We start from the raw sequence: 16,059 nt of genomic DNA, 5'->3' as shown, positions 1-16,059 counted from the left end.
AAGCAGTTCCCTGCTCTGTATTCAAAACAAGAAGAGAACAGTATCCCTCCTGCTTGGTGATAGAGGAGGGGAGTCACATGCCACATGAAGACATGGAACATGAAATAACAACAGACTTGAATTCCAGGAAAATAGAAAACCAACAGCAGAGGAAGCACATGTAAAAGACAAGCAGCACTACACAGTGAGCAGTTGTTTACATACCCTGATGAGTTTTGCTACATGTGTCTTTCCGCTGCCAGGCAACCCTCTCATTATGATCACAATCTGAAACAAAGATCATGTAAGAGGATACTGGACTATATTTAAGAGAATCTCTTGCAAAAATTTTCTTCAAGAAAATCATGTGCTGTGGGCTCACACTTTTGCATATGATCAAGCAAAGCCACTACCACACCTCACTGTCTGTTTTACAAACCGTGTTGTGAGGAATGGTAGTAGTTCCACATAATTCAGAGTTTTTGATGTCAATCATCTCAGCAGCTTAGGCTGCATAAGATATTATAGATCTGGTTCAGTTTTATAGCCTGAATTGTGTTCTTTCTTATATTATATGGTGTACTGCCAAATCTCTGACTCTATGTAAAGCCAAGTCTTTCCTCTGATACATCAAAAACCCAAGTGAAGATCTTATAAGAGTCCAAAATACCTTAACATTACACAGTAATTTCCTTTTAGCATTCCAAGAAGTTTACATCTCCTGTAGACTCCCAATAGTTATGCTACAACACTAAGCATTTGCAAGGAACCAAGCTAATTTCCAGAACTTCCTCAAATGTACACTTGTTTGCAACATACAACACCCATGACCATTTTGTCTGAATACAGACAAAGTAGAAACCAATTATTGCTTTCAGAATGCATACTCACTCTCTCTGGTCTGCTATCCCGTCCTGGTGGCTTTAAAATATCATCTACATTTTTAGATTCTGGCTTCCTTTCCATTCTTGGAGCAGGTGGTGGCTGACGGGGTATCGATGGAGCAGAAATAGGAATCCTTTCCTCAGAGTAATTTCTACGATCACCTTCAAATTCCAGTGTTTGGACAGAAGAATTTTCTTAGTTCAGTAAAATAAAAAAATTAAGATGTTCATACACAGCTGAGCTGATTTAAACAGACCTTCATTATTTTAAATTAAATTTACAGATAAGTCCTCAAAATAATTCAAATTTCTGATCTTGAACATATTGCAAAGACAGCTATTAGCAGAGTATATCACTGTTTCATTCATGATCTCGTCATCCCTGAGAAACAAAACTGACATCACCTAAATAAATTTTCCTGAATTATATATTCTGAACAAATAAATACTGCAAATCAATTAATCTACCAATTAATCTTCACCTCTGCAAATCCATATTTTTCATAATATCCTAGCATGACTTCAAGATTGAGAAACTGTACCTCCAAACATGGAAGGCCCATGATCATATGCTGGGCGATCTGTCTTCCGTTCATATGGTGGTCTTTCAAAACCACCTCGCCTGGAGGATGGATGGTCTTTCTTGTCACGGTAAGACTGAGTTCTTGTAGGTGTAGTAGGAAGAACCCTGCCAAAAGAGTATTTTGTGTATTTCTAGAATTTCCACTATGGATTCCAGAGCGAAACGAACATGCACCTCACAGGCAAAATGGACAGTCTGATGCACAATACACCCTCAACTGCATTGATTCCAATAATGTTCCAAAATCACATACCTATCATCTCTGGGATGCCTCTCTTTTTCAAATCTCTCTCGTTCATAGTCCACAGAACCACGGTCTCTGTGCAATTCCCGCTCTCTCTTGAAATCCCGATGATCTGTGTTGGAATTACCTTGACGCTCAAAATAAGGCTCACGATCTCTTTCTCTGTTGTAGCGACCTGGATGCTCTGAAGAAAGAAACCCATGGAAATCCAAACTACTAATTTTGAAAAAAAAATAAAGCAACAACCAAGAGTGCAGGAAAAGTGTATAGAAATACATGATATGTGGGCTAGGATGGACATAATCAGACACTGTATCTCTTTTCCAAACTGCAATAGACTACCATACCATGCAATCCTACATAAAGCTGCAAAACTGAATTTTTAAAGTAGCTAGGTTATCAACTGCAGTACTCCTCTTGACAATATAACCTGTTATTCCTATGGGCCTCTGAAGAAAATAAAGTGGTTCTGGCTTAAACAAGAGTTACTTAGTTTAAAATATGCCTTTAGTGCCTTACAACTTTTCTTAAGAGCTAACTAACTGAGAGCTAGCCAAGCACTCCCTACCTTTTTGAAATGTTTGCCTCTCCGGTAGAGGTTCTGGACGAAGGGTTACCCTCTCCCCATATGGAATCTGTTCCACTTTACTGGTAGTTATATCTGGTTGAAAATAATCATAAAATAATTAATGTCTTAAAACACCTCTCTTCCATTTCCTTTCCTCTGTCATGAGAAGCAATCAGTCAGTGGCATTAAAAGTGACTGGAACAACTTACCAAAATTTCTACTAATGGATAATGCAAGAAGAGCTACACATAAATAAACAACACTATGGCTTTGAAAGACTGAAGTGGGTTTGTGTGTGTGTGTGTAAACCATTTCATCTCTAAGAATGGGACTTCTGCCTTTTAAGGTGAGTTCAGGTAGCATGCAGTGTCAGAAAACTATATACACTAAAATGCTCTGAGAGTTTCAATAACTCATAGAACTACTGTAATATCAAGAATATTAACTGGAAGTCTCACATCAGTAACAATTTTTCTAATAGTTTTTAGTAAAACATCTATTAATGGAATTGATATGGCTTCAACTCATGCCATGGCACCTCAGAGAGAGAAAAAACACACTTTAAATGACAACGCACAATTTAAGGACTTCTTTATGACATGATTTCACTTTTGTTTAATTCTATTTAAAACCTAGTGTTGAATTTTAGCTTTGATAAGCTCAATACTAAGAACCAGAGCCCTTCACTGTTTGTGTGTTAAATGCCTGCTTAGGGCGCACTCCCTTCAGAAGGAGACTTTGTTTTCCTCCCTGTCCAGAGGGTACCTCACACTCATTAAGCAGTATAAAAATAATGCAAACACCAATCACATTCTGCTTTAAGTTACTAAGTCACACCAAAGAACTGTAACCATGCAAAGTATCTTCTAGCACAGTTATTTCCATACTCATCCACAAAGGGGTTGAGGGAAAGTATCAATATCAGTCTAAATATAACACATTGATGTGATCACATCAGTTGGTGTTCATTAGAAGCAGCCATGGCTATACACCATTCAGTTCACATGAAATAGCTCTTTCTATGAGTATGGAGAAAAACATTAAACTCGGGGCTGGAGGTCACAGATTCCTTAAAACTGCACTGCTTAGCATCACATCGCAATGGATGCCGTCTACACGCCAACTGCAGAACAGGCACACTTTGCATGGCACACTCCTTTAGCAAGAAATTAGCAGGACTGATTAGCTCTTTGTTACAGATCAAATACACTGTAATACCCACCTCGCCCGTGGCCATAATCCACAGTTTGCTGAATGACAGGTGCTTTAGGAACTGGTGGAATAACTGGAGAAAGGGACACTGGTACAGATGATGGGACAGAGGTGTGGACAGAAGGTATTTTCACAGGCGAGGAAACAGGTGGAGGCATCATTGACTCCTGTTTACGTAACTCATACTCCATATTTGCACCTTTATCCTCATTTGTGTCCCACAGTCCGTGGAAAGAATCCTCATCCCAGCGTTCCTGTTCCACAGCAGAATGTGATGGTTTTAAAGACTGACCATGACTTGGGGTTGTAGTTGGAGTAGAAACTGGAGCATGTGGCCTTGTCATAGGTGTAGTAGGCCTTGCCAGGGGGGCACTTGGTCTTGTCACAGGGGTGGGCTGTCTGAACAACACGGGAGGCTTTATAATAACAGCAGGAGAAGGTTTAATAGCTTGGGCTTCTACTGATGCCTCTGAAGATAGCTGAGAAGAGACCTAGATGCAGAAAGCACTTTTAATGTAGCTCTGTAAAACTAACCTTCTCTCATCCTCTGTTAAGTCAGTTAGTGCAATGGCAATCAGTTATCAAATCATACACATTTTCTAGTACCTCCATCAAGGTGCTACAGGTAGGAGGACTATTTCCAAAAACTGGTGGCCTGATTTAATTTGGCATTTGTTCACTATGTGAAGGTTTAAATACTACTTATTCTCTTCTTCAAAATAACCTCACCAATTTAAGGTCTGGTAGGCCTATCTCAGTTAAAGTGTCTACTGTTTTATTCCCAAAGACTCCTGCTGTCTGCAAAGATTCCTGCTGTCTGTGAGAAGGCTGACAAAGTCTGAAAGTAGGGCAGCTTGGTGAGATGTAGAAGGATTGATAAGGCAAGTTTCTTTGTGGAAGTCACTAGAAAAATTCACAGAGAGCAGAAATATCTGGAAAACCCTTAATGAAATCAATATCAGATGAACAAAGAAATTGAAAGGTCTTGCCCAGCAGAAAAACAAACCAAACAAAACCAAACCCTTCATGAATCAAACATCTTCAAGGAACCCCGCATGCCTCAAGTCTTTTCAGCATTACAGCAAATGCCAAGTTACAGGCAGCCAGCCTTATTAGCAACATGCAACAAAAATTGCAGAATGGTTGTAGATACAAAGCTGAACTCTGTAAAAACAGCTGAAATTCACAGCACAAATATTTGAAGGTAGGAACCCCTAGAAAGACAAGAGTTGTTTGAAAACCACTAGGCAGAGGAGTGAAGTAGTCTGAGATACTTCTGCTCAACTTTGATATTTTGTAACTTCCTAAAGGCATCAACATACCTGCAGTTCTTGGTAGCAAATCACTTCCATTATTTTACTTTACAGACACTGCAAACAAGGAAGAGGTCATCTAGGCAAAAAGAAAACTTGCAGTGCCTCATTCACTGCATAACATTTCTCTGGAGGGAGGGACAAACAAAGCTTGCTCTGGCTAAATGTCAGACCCAGAAGACATTATGGCTAAATTTACTGGTATTAGTAACTTTGGAGTTAAGATGTGATGAAAAATAAAGACTCCGCATCAACTCCAATATATATTTAACAAAACTGTTTACTTGTTCTAGGAGGGATTTATAAACCTTAGTTAGCATGACTGCAAGAAGTTCAGTTGATTTCTGACTGGATATGAATTATCAAAAAACCAGGCATCTTAGAAGAGTTCCCAGAATTAAACAGGAGATGAGGCAGCAAAGAAGTAACTTGCATCACAACAGGAGATGAACTCATGGAGGTACACAAACATGAGCTTCTGTGCACTTTATATTATAGAAGGTCATGAGAGTTCCCAATAAAGACAGCAAATAGAATGCTAATGCCCATGTTACATTGAAATATCTCGGTTTCTGATTGACTTATCCTCAAAATTCTCTAACTTCAAAGAGAAGAGAGTTGTTGAAGTAGGAAAAGCACTATAAATTGTCAGAACTTAGGCAAAGAACAGCAGAGTCTTTTTGTGAGCCTTATATCCCTGTTTTGGAAGAGCTCACCTCCTTTTGCACATCACCCCACAGAATCTAGACTGTTGAACCTCACGTGCTACTGTCCCCGATAGGTCATGCTCAGAAGACATAGTGGACTGACTGAGTAGAAAAGGCTTTGGAAAATTTAAAGAAACTAAGAAGTTGCTTTGCCTCAACAGAAGACTGATGAGGTTGTAAGGGTTGCTGGGGAGGCATTTCACAGGGAATTTTAACCATCGGTGTGTAGAACTGGTTGGACATACACATTAATTGTAATAACTACCAGCGTGTTATTAACATAAGACAAATATACCTGAAAGGCACCTGGCCTTGTGCTTGTGTTCTGTGATCTTGGAGGGTCCTGTGTGGAAATGTCAGGTTTATACTCCTTCAACTTCTGTAGCTGTTCTTTTTGCTCTCTGCACATGCATCATAAGAAAATGTTATCAGTCTATAGGTTAAATAAAAATAAGAAATCAATGCTCAGTAGTGAAAAAACACATTACACTAGAATCAGGAGCCAAGTCCAAAGAAGAAAAGGACACAGAAGGCTTAACATGGGCAGTACTGTGATTCAAAAATCCCTGTTTCACATCCACCTAACCATGGAGGTATTTAGTGTATTAGCTGCATGCTTTTTGATCACAGGTTTCCTGAGACATGTAGTTATGCTTTTGTGCTTGACCAGAACCACTCCACTTGGACAGTAAAGAGTAAAGCTGGATTATTAGCTTCTGCCAATACCTTCTGGAAACAAGAAACCCCTTGGAAATGCATGCATAAATGCTCTCAGTTACTTGCCCTGGTTCACATGCTAACAGGATTGAGACTGCCAAAGCACAAGAGATTCCATTATTAAAAAACCAGACAGTGATTCCGACTTTTGTTTCCTTGGTTTATATATCAAAATGCTATTTAATATACAACAATACATAATCTACAGAGCAGAGACTTAAGGTCAGACACGAGTACTACAACCACTAGATTACAAAGTTCTATTCCTTTCAGTTTTTGTTAGCATTTTTAACCTAGGCTTTTTAATTGCTAATAACTCGGTGTATTGAAGTAGTTCCTAAAGAACAACTAAGAGTGGGATCCCTCTGTAGGAGAAACAACAGAGATCACCCAGAATAGTAATGTATCTGTTCGGTGTCCAGCAGAAGGGGAACTTGGCTCACAAAAAAGGATCCCCAGTGCTGTATTAGCACAAAAAGTAAACCAAGCACTACACTAGATCACTAATACAGAACAGCATGCAGCTGAGAGTATGCTGTTCTACACACAATAAAAGCAAAGCCAGATAAAGGCTCTACTTCTGGAATGAAGGCAGTTATGCACCACATTTCTGGTACAACTCTTGGCTCAAAAAAAAGTAATTAATAAGCAGTCTCCTTAAAGTTGTTCCCACTATTCAGACTGGGGCCACCTGCCTATAAGAACCTCATAAGAAGTACCACTATAACTAGTTTTAAGATTACCCTCATATTCAACTGAAAATCAGTATCATGTTTATGTTTCCCATTTTTACTGGCTTAGAAAGATATGCAAGTAACAACTTTCTTGCATAAAATAAGTTTTAGTTCCTATGTTTAAAACATTTCAGTCCTAATAAACTATCCACTCTGGTAGTGATTCCCAGACTACAGTCCTTAGCTTAAGTCCACTAGCTTGCAGCTAATCACATTAAACAACAAAACATGTGCCCAGCAACTGAAGCAACAGGGAAGTCAGGAAGCTGCAAATAATCTGTTACTCCAAACTTTTGGCAAATATTACTTTATAACACAGATTTCACAGTTACTAACACCTGTTGAATTAATTTAATTGCAGTGAATGATTAAATTATTCGCAATAAAAGTTCTTCCTTTTTAAAAATAATTTGTCTTGTATTTTGGCATGCTATTAAGACCTTCCATATGGGACAGATGCTTAGCAATCTTACAAGTCTGAAAACAAAACAGCCTGAACAAAAGTGCAAAATGTCTCTACCATGAAATGGTTTGGGTTGGAAACGATCTTAAAGATGATCCAGTTCCAACTTCCCTGCTATGGGCAAGGACACCTTTCACTAGACCAGGTTGCTCAAAGCCCCATCCAACCTGGTTTCTTCTATTACTGATTTTGTAATAAACATCAATTAAAGCCTTAGGGAGTCTAGTAACTGCTTTCTAAAAATGTGGTCTTGATGAACTCTCACATTCATATCCTCCTAATAGTTATTACTGCTTTTCTGCTGATCCTCAGAACTAAGATCAACCTAACTTGACAAAATTATTCACTGACAATACTGGATTTCAAACGAGAGAGCACTGTAAAAATAAAAAAACCCCACAAGTATGCTTTAATTAAAAAGCAAGCAGTATCCAAAAAATTAAATAGGTTTTAGGAATCACATTAATGTAGGTGTTGACAGGTAAGTATTAAAAAGCAATTATTATTGAGCTTATCTGACACTAACAAAAAGATTGAAAAGAAATTATCGACAAGCTAATTTGAGGATAACAAAAACATTGGTCAGGTGATGGGATAGATCTCTTCCTGGAAATTAACAAACAGGGAATGCCACATTCATGGGGAAAGGGACAACCATCTATGTAAGAAGAAAAATCCGTCTACAAAAGTTGTGATGGAGGTACTCCAAATAACTTGTTACACATGAGCTCCTACTATTATGCTGTGGGTGAAAGAAATGAAGCCATTACTGTGTCAATTTGAATGAATCCCACTGAATGGGGATTCCCATTCAAAGTCACAGAACCAGGCAACTCACCGAAGCATTTTGAGCTCCTGGGCAGCCTTCAGAATTATCTCATGCTGTCTTTGGCTAAGGACCATCACTCCTCCCAAGGACTGGTCAGAGTCCAGGTTTGAATCTGCTCCCAGCATATCACAGGAATGTGAAGGTGGAGGAAGGGATGAATCTGAGTGGTCATCCAGAGACCGCAGTCTCTCTCCATCATCTGGATACCACCTATCCGACAACCGTTCCCTCTCCCAATCAGTCCTTTCAGGAAGGTAGTCTTGCTTTTCCCGCCATGTGTCGTATCTCTCTGGATACTCTCGAATCCTAAGCTCCCCCCTGTCTCGGAGATCTCTGTCATAATGATCTCTGTTCCTATCCTCCCTCCACCTATCTTCACGATACCTGTCCAGAGGTGGAAGAGGTGGTAATGGTGGTAGTGGAGGGATATCCAGGTCACAACTACCCATTTCTCTGTCATGCATAGCTCTCATGTCCCAGTCTCTATCCCATTCTCTGTCTAAATCTTGATCATAAATATCTGAGGATCTTCCAGTTCTATCTAGATCTCTCTCTAGTTCCCTTTCTCTTGGCCTTTTCCAGTCATCCCACCATGAATCTCGTCTGTCATGATCAGATGATAAAGGAGGTAGTGGTGGCAGAGGAGACAATGGAGGCAGTGAATGGTGGGATTGCAACCTGTCATCTCTGTCATATGCATCTACAGCATCATCCTGATAATCAGAGTTGTGATCTCTCCAGTATTGTTCTCTTTCCCAGTCATCCAATTGCTCATGCTCCAAAGAAGGGTCATCTTGACTATCTAAAGGAAATTCTTCTTGCATTCTATCGTCTTCATGACCCCAAGAACCCCTGAATGTTTCATCTCGATGGTATGGAGGCAATTCATCAGGGTCATCTCCTAGGTGAAGGGGTTTACCCATATTGCCTGTTTCAGGTCTTCCTGCTTCCCTCTCATGGCTACCTCCCCTCCTGATAGGACACCTCTCCCGGCTACCTGCCCGCCTGCCCAGGCCCCTCTCACGGCTACCTGCTCGCCTCATGGGGACTCTCTCCCGGCTACCTGCACGCCTGACAGGGACCCTTTCCCGGCTACTCGCCCCCCGCATGGGCTCTCTTTCCCGGCTACACGCCCGCCTGACTGGGCCTCTCTCCCGGCTTCCTGCCCGTCCCCTGTCCCAGCTGCCTGTCCGTCCAGCTAGTTCTCTGTCTCGGCTAGAGAATACCCTCTCATGACTATCTGACCGTCCACCCGGGCCCCTCTCTCGGCTGCCTGACCTTCCATCTGGCATCCTCTCTCGGCTGCCTGACTGTCCATCTGGCATCCTCTCCCTGCTGTCTGCTCTCCTGAACATTCCCCTGCCACGGATGGATGCCTGCCTAGCCTGACCTCTGCCTCTGTATACATATCCTCTGCCACAGCCATCGTCCATCCTGCCCATTCCCCAACCACTGTCCATCCTTCCCATTCCCCGGCCACCATCCATCCTTCCCATGCCCCTGCCACGGCCCATTCCCCAGCCACGGCCATCCCCCTGCCCTCTGCCACGGCCCCTTCCTCTGCTTACTGGTCCCTTGCCTCTATCTTCATGCATAAACGGCCCTTTCCCTCTGCTTTCTGGTCCAGGTAAGCCCTGGGTGCTATCTGAAGCAGTCAATTGGCCATCTGGTGAATCCAAATCCTCATTTCCTGTTACAGGTGTTACAGTATTCTGGTTCTGAGCAGGTGAAGTAGGTGCCTTTGACTCTTCTACTTGCTGGTTAGGATCATGTGAACTCCATGTCCACTTTTTAGGAGGGTCTGAAATAGTTTCTTTGACTTCAGGTTTGGATGGTTCCTGTTGAGTGTCTGTCAGGTCCTCATTTGGCTCAATGGGACCTGCAGTCTGTGTATCGGGAGTAGACTGTGTTCTGCTTACAGTCTGCTGATCACCAGCTGTGTCTGTAAAAGGTTCTTTGTTTTCTGACTCTGACTCCGTCTGTGCCTGCTGCTGCTGCTGTCCCAAGTGAGGCCTGGGCCCCATCCACCGTGGGCCACTAGGTCGGGAACCATGTCCCTGTGATGCATTTGTCGAAGTATAAAATTGTCCTGCTGGTCCTCGCGGGATAGACCCCCATCTACTTGAAGACTGTCCATCTGTATTCTGCCTGTCAAAACGTGACCTGTATCCTTCTGAGCGCTGAGAGTCAAAACGAGGTCCTCTCTGTCTTGAGCCTTCAAACTTGTCATATCCTCTTCCTCGGCATCCATCAAATCTATAGATGACACAATAGCAATTTTATTCAAATGAACATGTCATATTAAAATTCTATAGATTCATTTTATACAAAGTCCAAACATGTCCAAAGTCTAGCTGTTTGGATGTTTGGGATTCATATTCGTACATCACTGGATGGGTCAGGAAGGCCAAAGCATGGCTGGAGCTGAACTTTGCAAGGGATGCAAAGAGTTACAAGAAGGGCTTCTATAAGTATGTCAGCCAGAAAAGAAGGGTCAAAGAAAGCGGACCCCTTGGACAAACACAACTGGTAAACTAGTAACAATGGATGAGGAGAAAGCTGAAGTACTCAACAACTTTTTTTGCCTCAGATTTCATCAGCAACCCTATAACTCTTGAGTGGATGGACTGCAAGACGGACTAGGGGAGCAAAGTCACTCCCATTATAAGAGAAGATCAGGTTCATGATGACCTGAGGAACCTGAATACATGTAAGTCTATGGGACCTGATGAGACACATCTCAGAAGCCAGAGGGAACTGACTACTGTAGTTGCCAAGTCACTCTCCATGATATTTGAAAAATCGTGGCAGTCAGGTAAAGTCCCTGGTGACTGGGAAAAGGAAAACATTGCATCCATTTTTAAAAAGAGTAGAAAGAAGACCCTGAGAACTACTGACCTGTCAGTCTCACCTCTGTGCCTGGGAAGATCCTCCTAGAAGCTATGCTAAGGCACACAGAGGACAGGGAGATCATTGGAGACAGCCAGCACAGCTTCACCAAGGGCAAGTCCTGCCTGACCAACCCAGTGGCCTTCTATGATGACTAGGGGATAAAGGAAGAGCTGTGGATGTCATCTATCTGGACTTCTTTAAGGCCCTTGACATGGACCCCCCCCACGATATCCTTCTGTCTAAATTGGAGAGATATGGATTTGAGGGGTGGGACTGTTCAGTAGATGAGGAATAGGTTGGATGGTCACATCTACAGCATAGCTGTCAATGGTTTAATGTCCAGATGGAGATAAGGGAAAGTGGTGTCCCTCAAGAGGTCTGTACTGAGACCAGTACCGTTTAATATCTTCATCATTGACACAGACAGTGGCATTGAGTTCACACCCAGAAAATCTGGAGATGAAACCAAGCTAAGTGGTGCAGGTGACATGCCTGAGGGACAGAATGTCACCCAGAGGGACCTGGACAAGTTTGAGAAGTGGGTCAATGGTAATCTCACATGGCCATGTTCAAGTCCCTGCACCTGGGTCAGGGCAGCCCCTGGTATCAATGCAGACTGGGTGATGAAGGGATTGAGAGCAGCCCTGCTGAAAAGGACTTGAGAGTGCTGGTGGATGAAAAGTTGGAAGTGAACAGAAAATGTGTTCTCTCAGCCTAGAAAGCCAACCACATCCTGTGCCTATCACAGCACATCACTGAGCTCAAAACCAATGCACATACAGGACATGCACTAGCAAGTAATGAAAACAGTCTGTTCAGAACTGTACATTCAAGAAATCCCCATGACCAGAAACAACACTTTTTAAAAACCCTCAGGAGGTAGAAAATTATTAATCTATAAAAAATTAATTTATACTGCTAGCAATTCACAAATTATTATTCATGAGTGATCACTTATTCATGAGTTCACTTCAAAGAGAAGGGAAATAATGATGAAGATATTATTGTAAAGTCTAGCAGAGTATGCAAGGATAGAAATGATTGAACAGAACACCACTGTTCTTTGATTCAGGAGGCATCCCATCAACCCATCTTGAACTAATGATCAGACAGAACAGATGTTGTTTTTGCAATCAGATATCACGTCAAGTATTAAAGAAAACCATTCCAAAACCAAGATCTTGGATTAAATCATATAGCAGGTAAAAAAAATCACATAAAAGACAACACAGAACACTGTATTTTAGAATAGCTTTACATTAAAGCCGTAGGTCATCCATCTGACAAAATGAAAATTTACATTTTAACAAAACTGTATCTTACCAAAAGATAAAGACAGCACCTTTAAACCCAAGATCATCACAATATAATGCAAAAGAAAAAGTGACAAAGAATCCTGATGCTAGCATCCTAAGGCTCAAATCTTCATTTCTTTCCTTCTCTCTCTTGCTTATAATTGTCTGAAGGCTAAGTAATGCTACATATGTAGAAAGCCACTGATTTGTACTTAAGACAAGCACTGTCTCCTTATCAAACAACCATTTTGAAAAGTGCACTGAATAGGACACTAACATAGCTGCAAAACACACCAGAAGTTCAAGTACTGGTGAACAGCTTTGAATTTTCATTTCTTTCTGCAATAAGTGTTGGATTACAAACAAAGAGTACTTTTTATGGTTTCTAAAAATAAGTACCATCTAAATTGTCAGTAATTTGCTATGTTTATATATTCAACTGAATACATAACTGAATCCCTTTCACAACATCGACATTAAAGTGCTACCATATATAGCAACACCTTAAAAACAATCCTTCGATGTTTTTTGCTCCAGATTTTCCTAAACTGTGTTCCAAGTACCACAGATAAAATGATGGGAATATAGATCACTTTTCATGTAGGATCACTCTTTCAAGTGTGAGTTATCATCTTCAAACTAAGGACAGCAAAGACATATCCAATATTTAAAACAGCTTTCCTATTTTCAAAAAAGGAGTACTGTGTTTCTGGGAATTAAAAGGGTGCAGCATCCTCAAGCACTTTACCAGAAAAAAAGTGCAACGTACTCTAGATAATACTCAGGTGAAAGACATCTATATATCCTTGCTTTAAAAAGGTAAATACAGAGAACATGTTGTACATATATTAAAAACAAAACTTCCACCAAATAAATACACACACTTCACACAACCTCAGGAAAATTTGAGAATAGGATATATGTTTCATTTCTTAATACATCACTGAAAGTCTTGTAGCCTGGAACAAGTATAAATCAACAAAAGCATCCTTACCTAGGGCCTCTGGGGCCTTCAAAACGTGCTGATCTAGGAGGATCTGGAAGCAATCCACCTGACCTCACTGGTTTATCCTGCACAATAGATGTGTGTGTTGAAGACACTGCAGAAGTGCCTTTCAGTTCCCCACATCCTTGCTCAGATGAAACAGATACAGTTTGTTTACTAAGATGAACTTGAGATTTTCCGTGGTCTGATGAGCTAAAGGATGAACTTGCTTGAGAATGATAAGGTGAGTAGACAGTTGAACTAGCTATTTTTGATGCATAGGTACCAGGGGTGGGAAGCAGAGCTGGCCTTGGTGTCTCAGAAGATTGACTGCTTTGAGAACTGGATCCTGAAGGGACAGAGGAATTGGACAACTGAGAAACAGAAGAGAGAGGTGGGGGAACCAGTGGAGGTGTAGTTGAAGGTAAAGTTGGAGGCATAATAGGAATGCCACCTTGACCAGTTTGAGAATATGGAATAAATGGAGGTGGCAGGGAAACATTTGCAGGATACTGATTCTTCAGATTTTGGAGTGAGGTCACTTTCTCCTGCAGGTGGGACTGAGTGACCTTCATCTGTTCATCCCACGCTTTCCACTGTTTCTCATACTCCTGAAGCTGATCTTTGTGAGGGTAGGTTTGAAGCTGATGCTGCCACTGTTGGTTCATTGATCGTTCCCAATCTTTATGAAGCTGCTGGAATTGTTTTTGCTGTGCCTCATAATGCCGCAGTTGCATGTCCACTGACATTGTCTGCAATGAGAACACAAGAATAGCTTCATAATACCATCTTAGTTACTTTCAGAGCCACATATTTCAGTATCACTTGTAATATCACAATTTCAGACTTGAGCAGAAGCTTGAGGAAGAACTACACTGAAACAAAAGCAAACACCAACTGTGATGCCTAAAGTCATTGTGACAATTTATACATTTTATGACTAGAGGATATCTGTGTATAAGAGATTTTAACAGGACAGCTGAAAAAAGCAATAAGTTGCATTATTACTGAATTCTAACAATGGTTAAAGCCCAGATTAATCTTCACATGTATACACGGTATGTGGTTATTTCTTAAGGTTTCAGCTTCTGCTATTAACCTGCTTAGAGTTGCCTCCGCTGTCAGCAATTATTTTTCTCTAAGCCTTTGCCAGATCTTCTTATTTGCACAGTGAAGCTTCCTTCAAAGAGGTCTGTCTTTCATTATGTGTAGATAACCTAATATTCATGGTTTGATCTTGTCTGAGATTTTTAAAGTTTACCTGAACAGATTTTTTTTTTTAAGTAGACAGCCCAAACTACAAAGAAATACATAATGTACAAACTCCACCAACCCAGCAAAAGTTGACTCAACTCTCTAATACAGTAATCAACTTCTACTTAAAAGCTTAATGGTTGCAACACTAGTATAATCATCCAAATTTTTTAAGACATTTTATTTTATTTCACTGATTATTTGAGTAAAAATAATGTGAGATAGTGATTTTCTTAATTCTTTTACTGCATATTTTTGGTATCTATATTTATCATTGTACATATTTATTTTTGTACTAGTCGATGTTGTAAAAAAGAGCAGCTACCAAACTACTCTTGCAATCATCTGTTTACCTGACCTTTCTGAATTGTTTCTCCGGCAGTAAAATGTTCAAAGCTAAGTAAATTCAATATTGTGTTTAGCTTTCCTCCTTTATCACCCAGGTATGTCCGAAAAATTTTATGACAAGTGTGAAGTCTTGTACTTCTCATCCTACTGAAGCTTCATCACCATTAATCAATTCTTTTTTCCTTTTGAAGTTGAGTGACATTAGGAAAAGGGGATATAAACAACTGCCCAAGCAGAAAAAGTAGCTAGACAAATGAGTCAAGCATCACAAATTATTCAACTATTTATTTTTCAGCAGACCATGAGTGCTAGGTCACTCAGGAAGTATATCCCGGGTGATATGTCCTTAGTGTCTCACCTCTAAGTGTGGAGGCTGCTGCATGACCTGTTGATACTGCTGTACTATCTGCTGCAGCTGAGCATGCTTCTGCATTATTCTCTGATACTGAAATCCAACTCGGTGATGGGGGTGCTGCTGCCACTGAGCTGCTGCTGCTTGCAATTGCTGCAATCTCAAATCTTCCTCAGGGTCATCAGGAGGTTCAATATTGAGCTAGAGAAAAAGGCAAATACTATAAATAAGAGAAAGTTGCTTCTGTCAGAAGAAAAACACGTTTGGTCCCTACATAGTTTACAGGAACTTTAACGCTGTTCCTTATTTTATTACTCTGTATTTCAGTGTTCTGGCCACCCAAAACAGCTGATTTTTTTTCAGCTTCTGGAAGACTGATTTTTATTTCATCTTTTCCTAATGTGAACAGTCTAATCTAAAGGTTAGGCTGAGACAATTAAGTTATTCATACATAAAGAAACTACATAAAGGAAAGAGATTAATGAAAATCTGTTGCTCACAGCAAATGTAATGAGAAAAGAGTGGTTTTTCATGATGAGGTAAAGTAACTCTGAGCGCATTATTTTTCTCCACTTTGTAGGAACCCACATACTGTAAGTTAAAGTGGAGCACACACGGCAGGGTAATTTACTACCCTACAGTAATTTGTTCAAATATCAATCATGACCTTCACCCATTGTACAGTAACTTTTATTAAGCA

The 16,059-nt window shown here is 40.6% G+C and overlaps 1 protein-coding gene across 8 annotated transcripts in view; it reads right to left on the bottom strand.

Annotated features, from left to right (window-relative positions):
- YLPM1 (YLP motif containing 1) overlaps positions 1-16,059 on the bottom strand; it is a 48,774-nt gene that overhangs the window by 25,667 nt on the left and 7,048 nt on the right. For 5 of the 8 annotated variants that reach the window (XR_010431417.1, XM_064658739.1, XM_064658733.1 and 2 more), the window contains exons 3-12: positions 15,366-15,560; positions 13,415-14,157; positions 8,243-10,489; positions 5,786-5,891; positions 3,481-3,961; positions 2,259-2,351; positions 1,700-1,874; positions 1,406-1,551; positions 871-1,058; positions 205-267 (exon numbers count right to left, since the gene is read on the bottom strand). Coding sequence is in view for 7 of the 8 variants with exons in the window: in XM_064658739.1 (XP_064514809.1) it covers positions 205-267; positions 871-1,058; positions 1,406-1,551; positions 1,700-1,874; positions 2,259-2,351; positions 3,481-3,961; positions 5,786-5,891; positions 8,243-10,489; positions 13,415-14,157; positions 15,366-15,560 (4,437 nt within the window). In the remaining variant the exon portion in view is untranslated. The remainder of the gene's footprint in view (positions 1-204; positions 268-870; positions 1,059-1,405; positions 1,552-1,699; positions 1,875-2,258; positions 2,352-3,480; positions 3,962-5,785; positions 5,892-8,242; positions 10,490-13,414; positions 14,158-15,365; positions 15,561-16,059) is intronic. The other 3 variants (XM_064658734.1, XM_064658737.1, XM_064658735.1) reach the window with 3 other exon arrangements.

Source organism: Pseudopipra pipra, chromosome 6, assembly GCF_036250125.1.
Source record: "Pseudopipra pipra isolate bDixPip1 chromosome 6, bDixPip1.hap1, whole genome shotgun sequence".
Lineage (NCBI taxonomy): Eukaryota > Metazoa > Chordata > Aves > Passeriformes > Pipridae > Pseudopipra > Pseudopipra pipra.
Note: the sequence above shows the minus strand (reverse complement) of the source record. Positions and strands in the feature narration are given on the sequence as shown.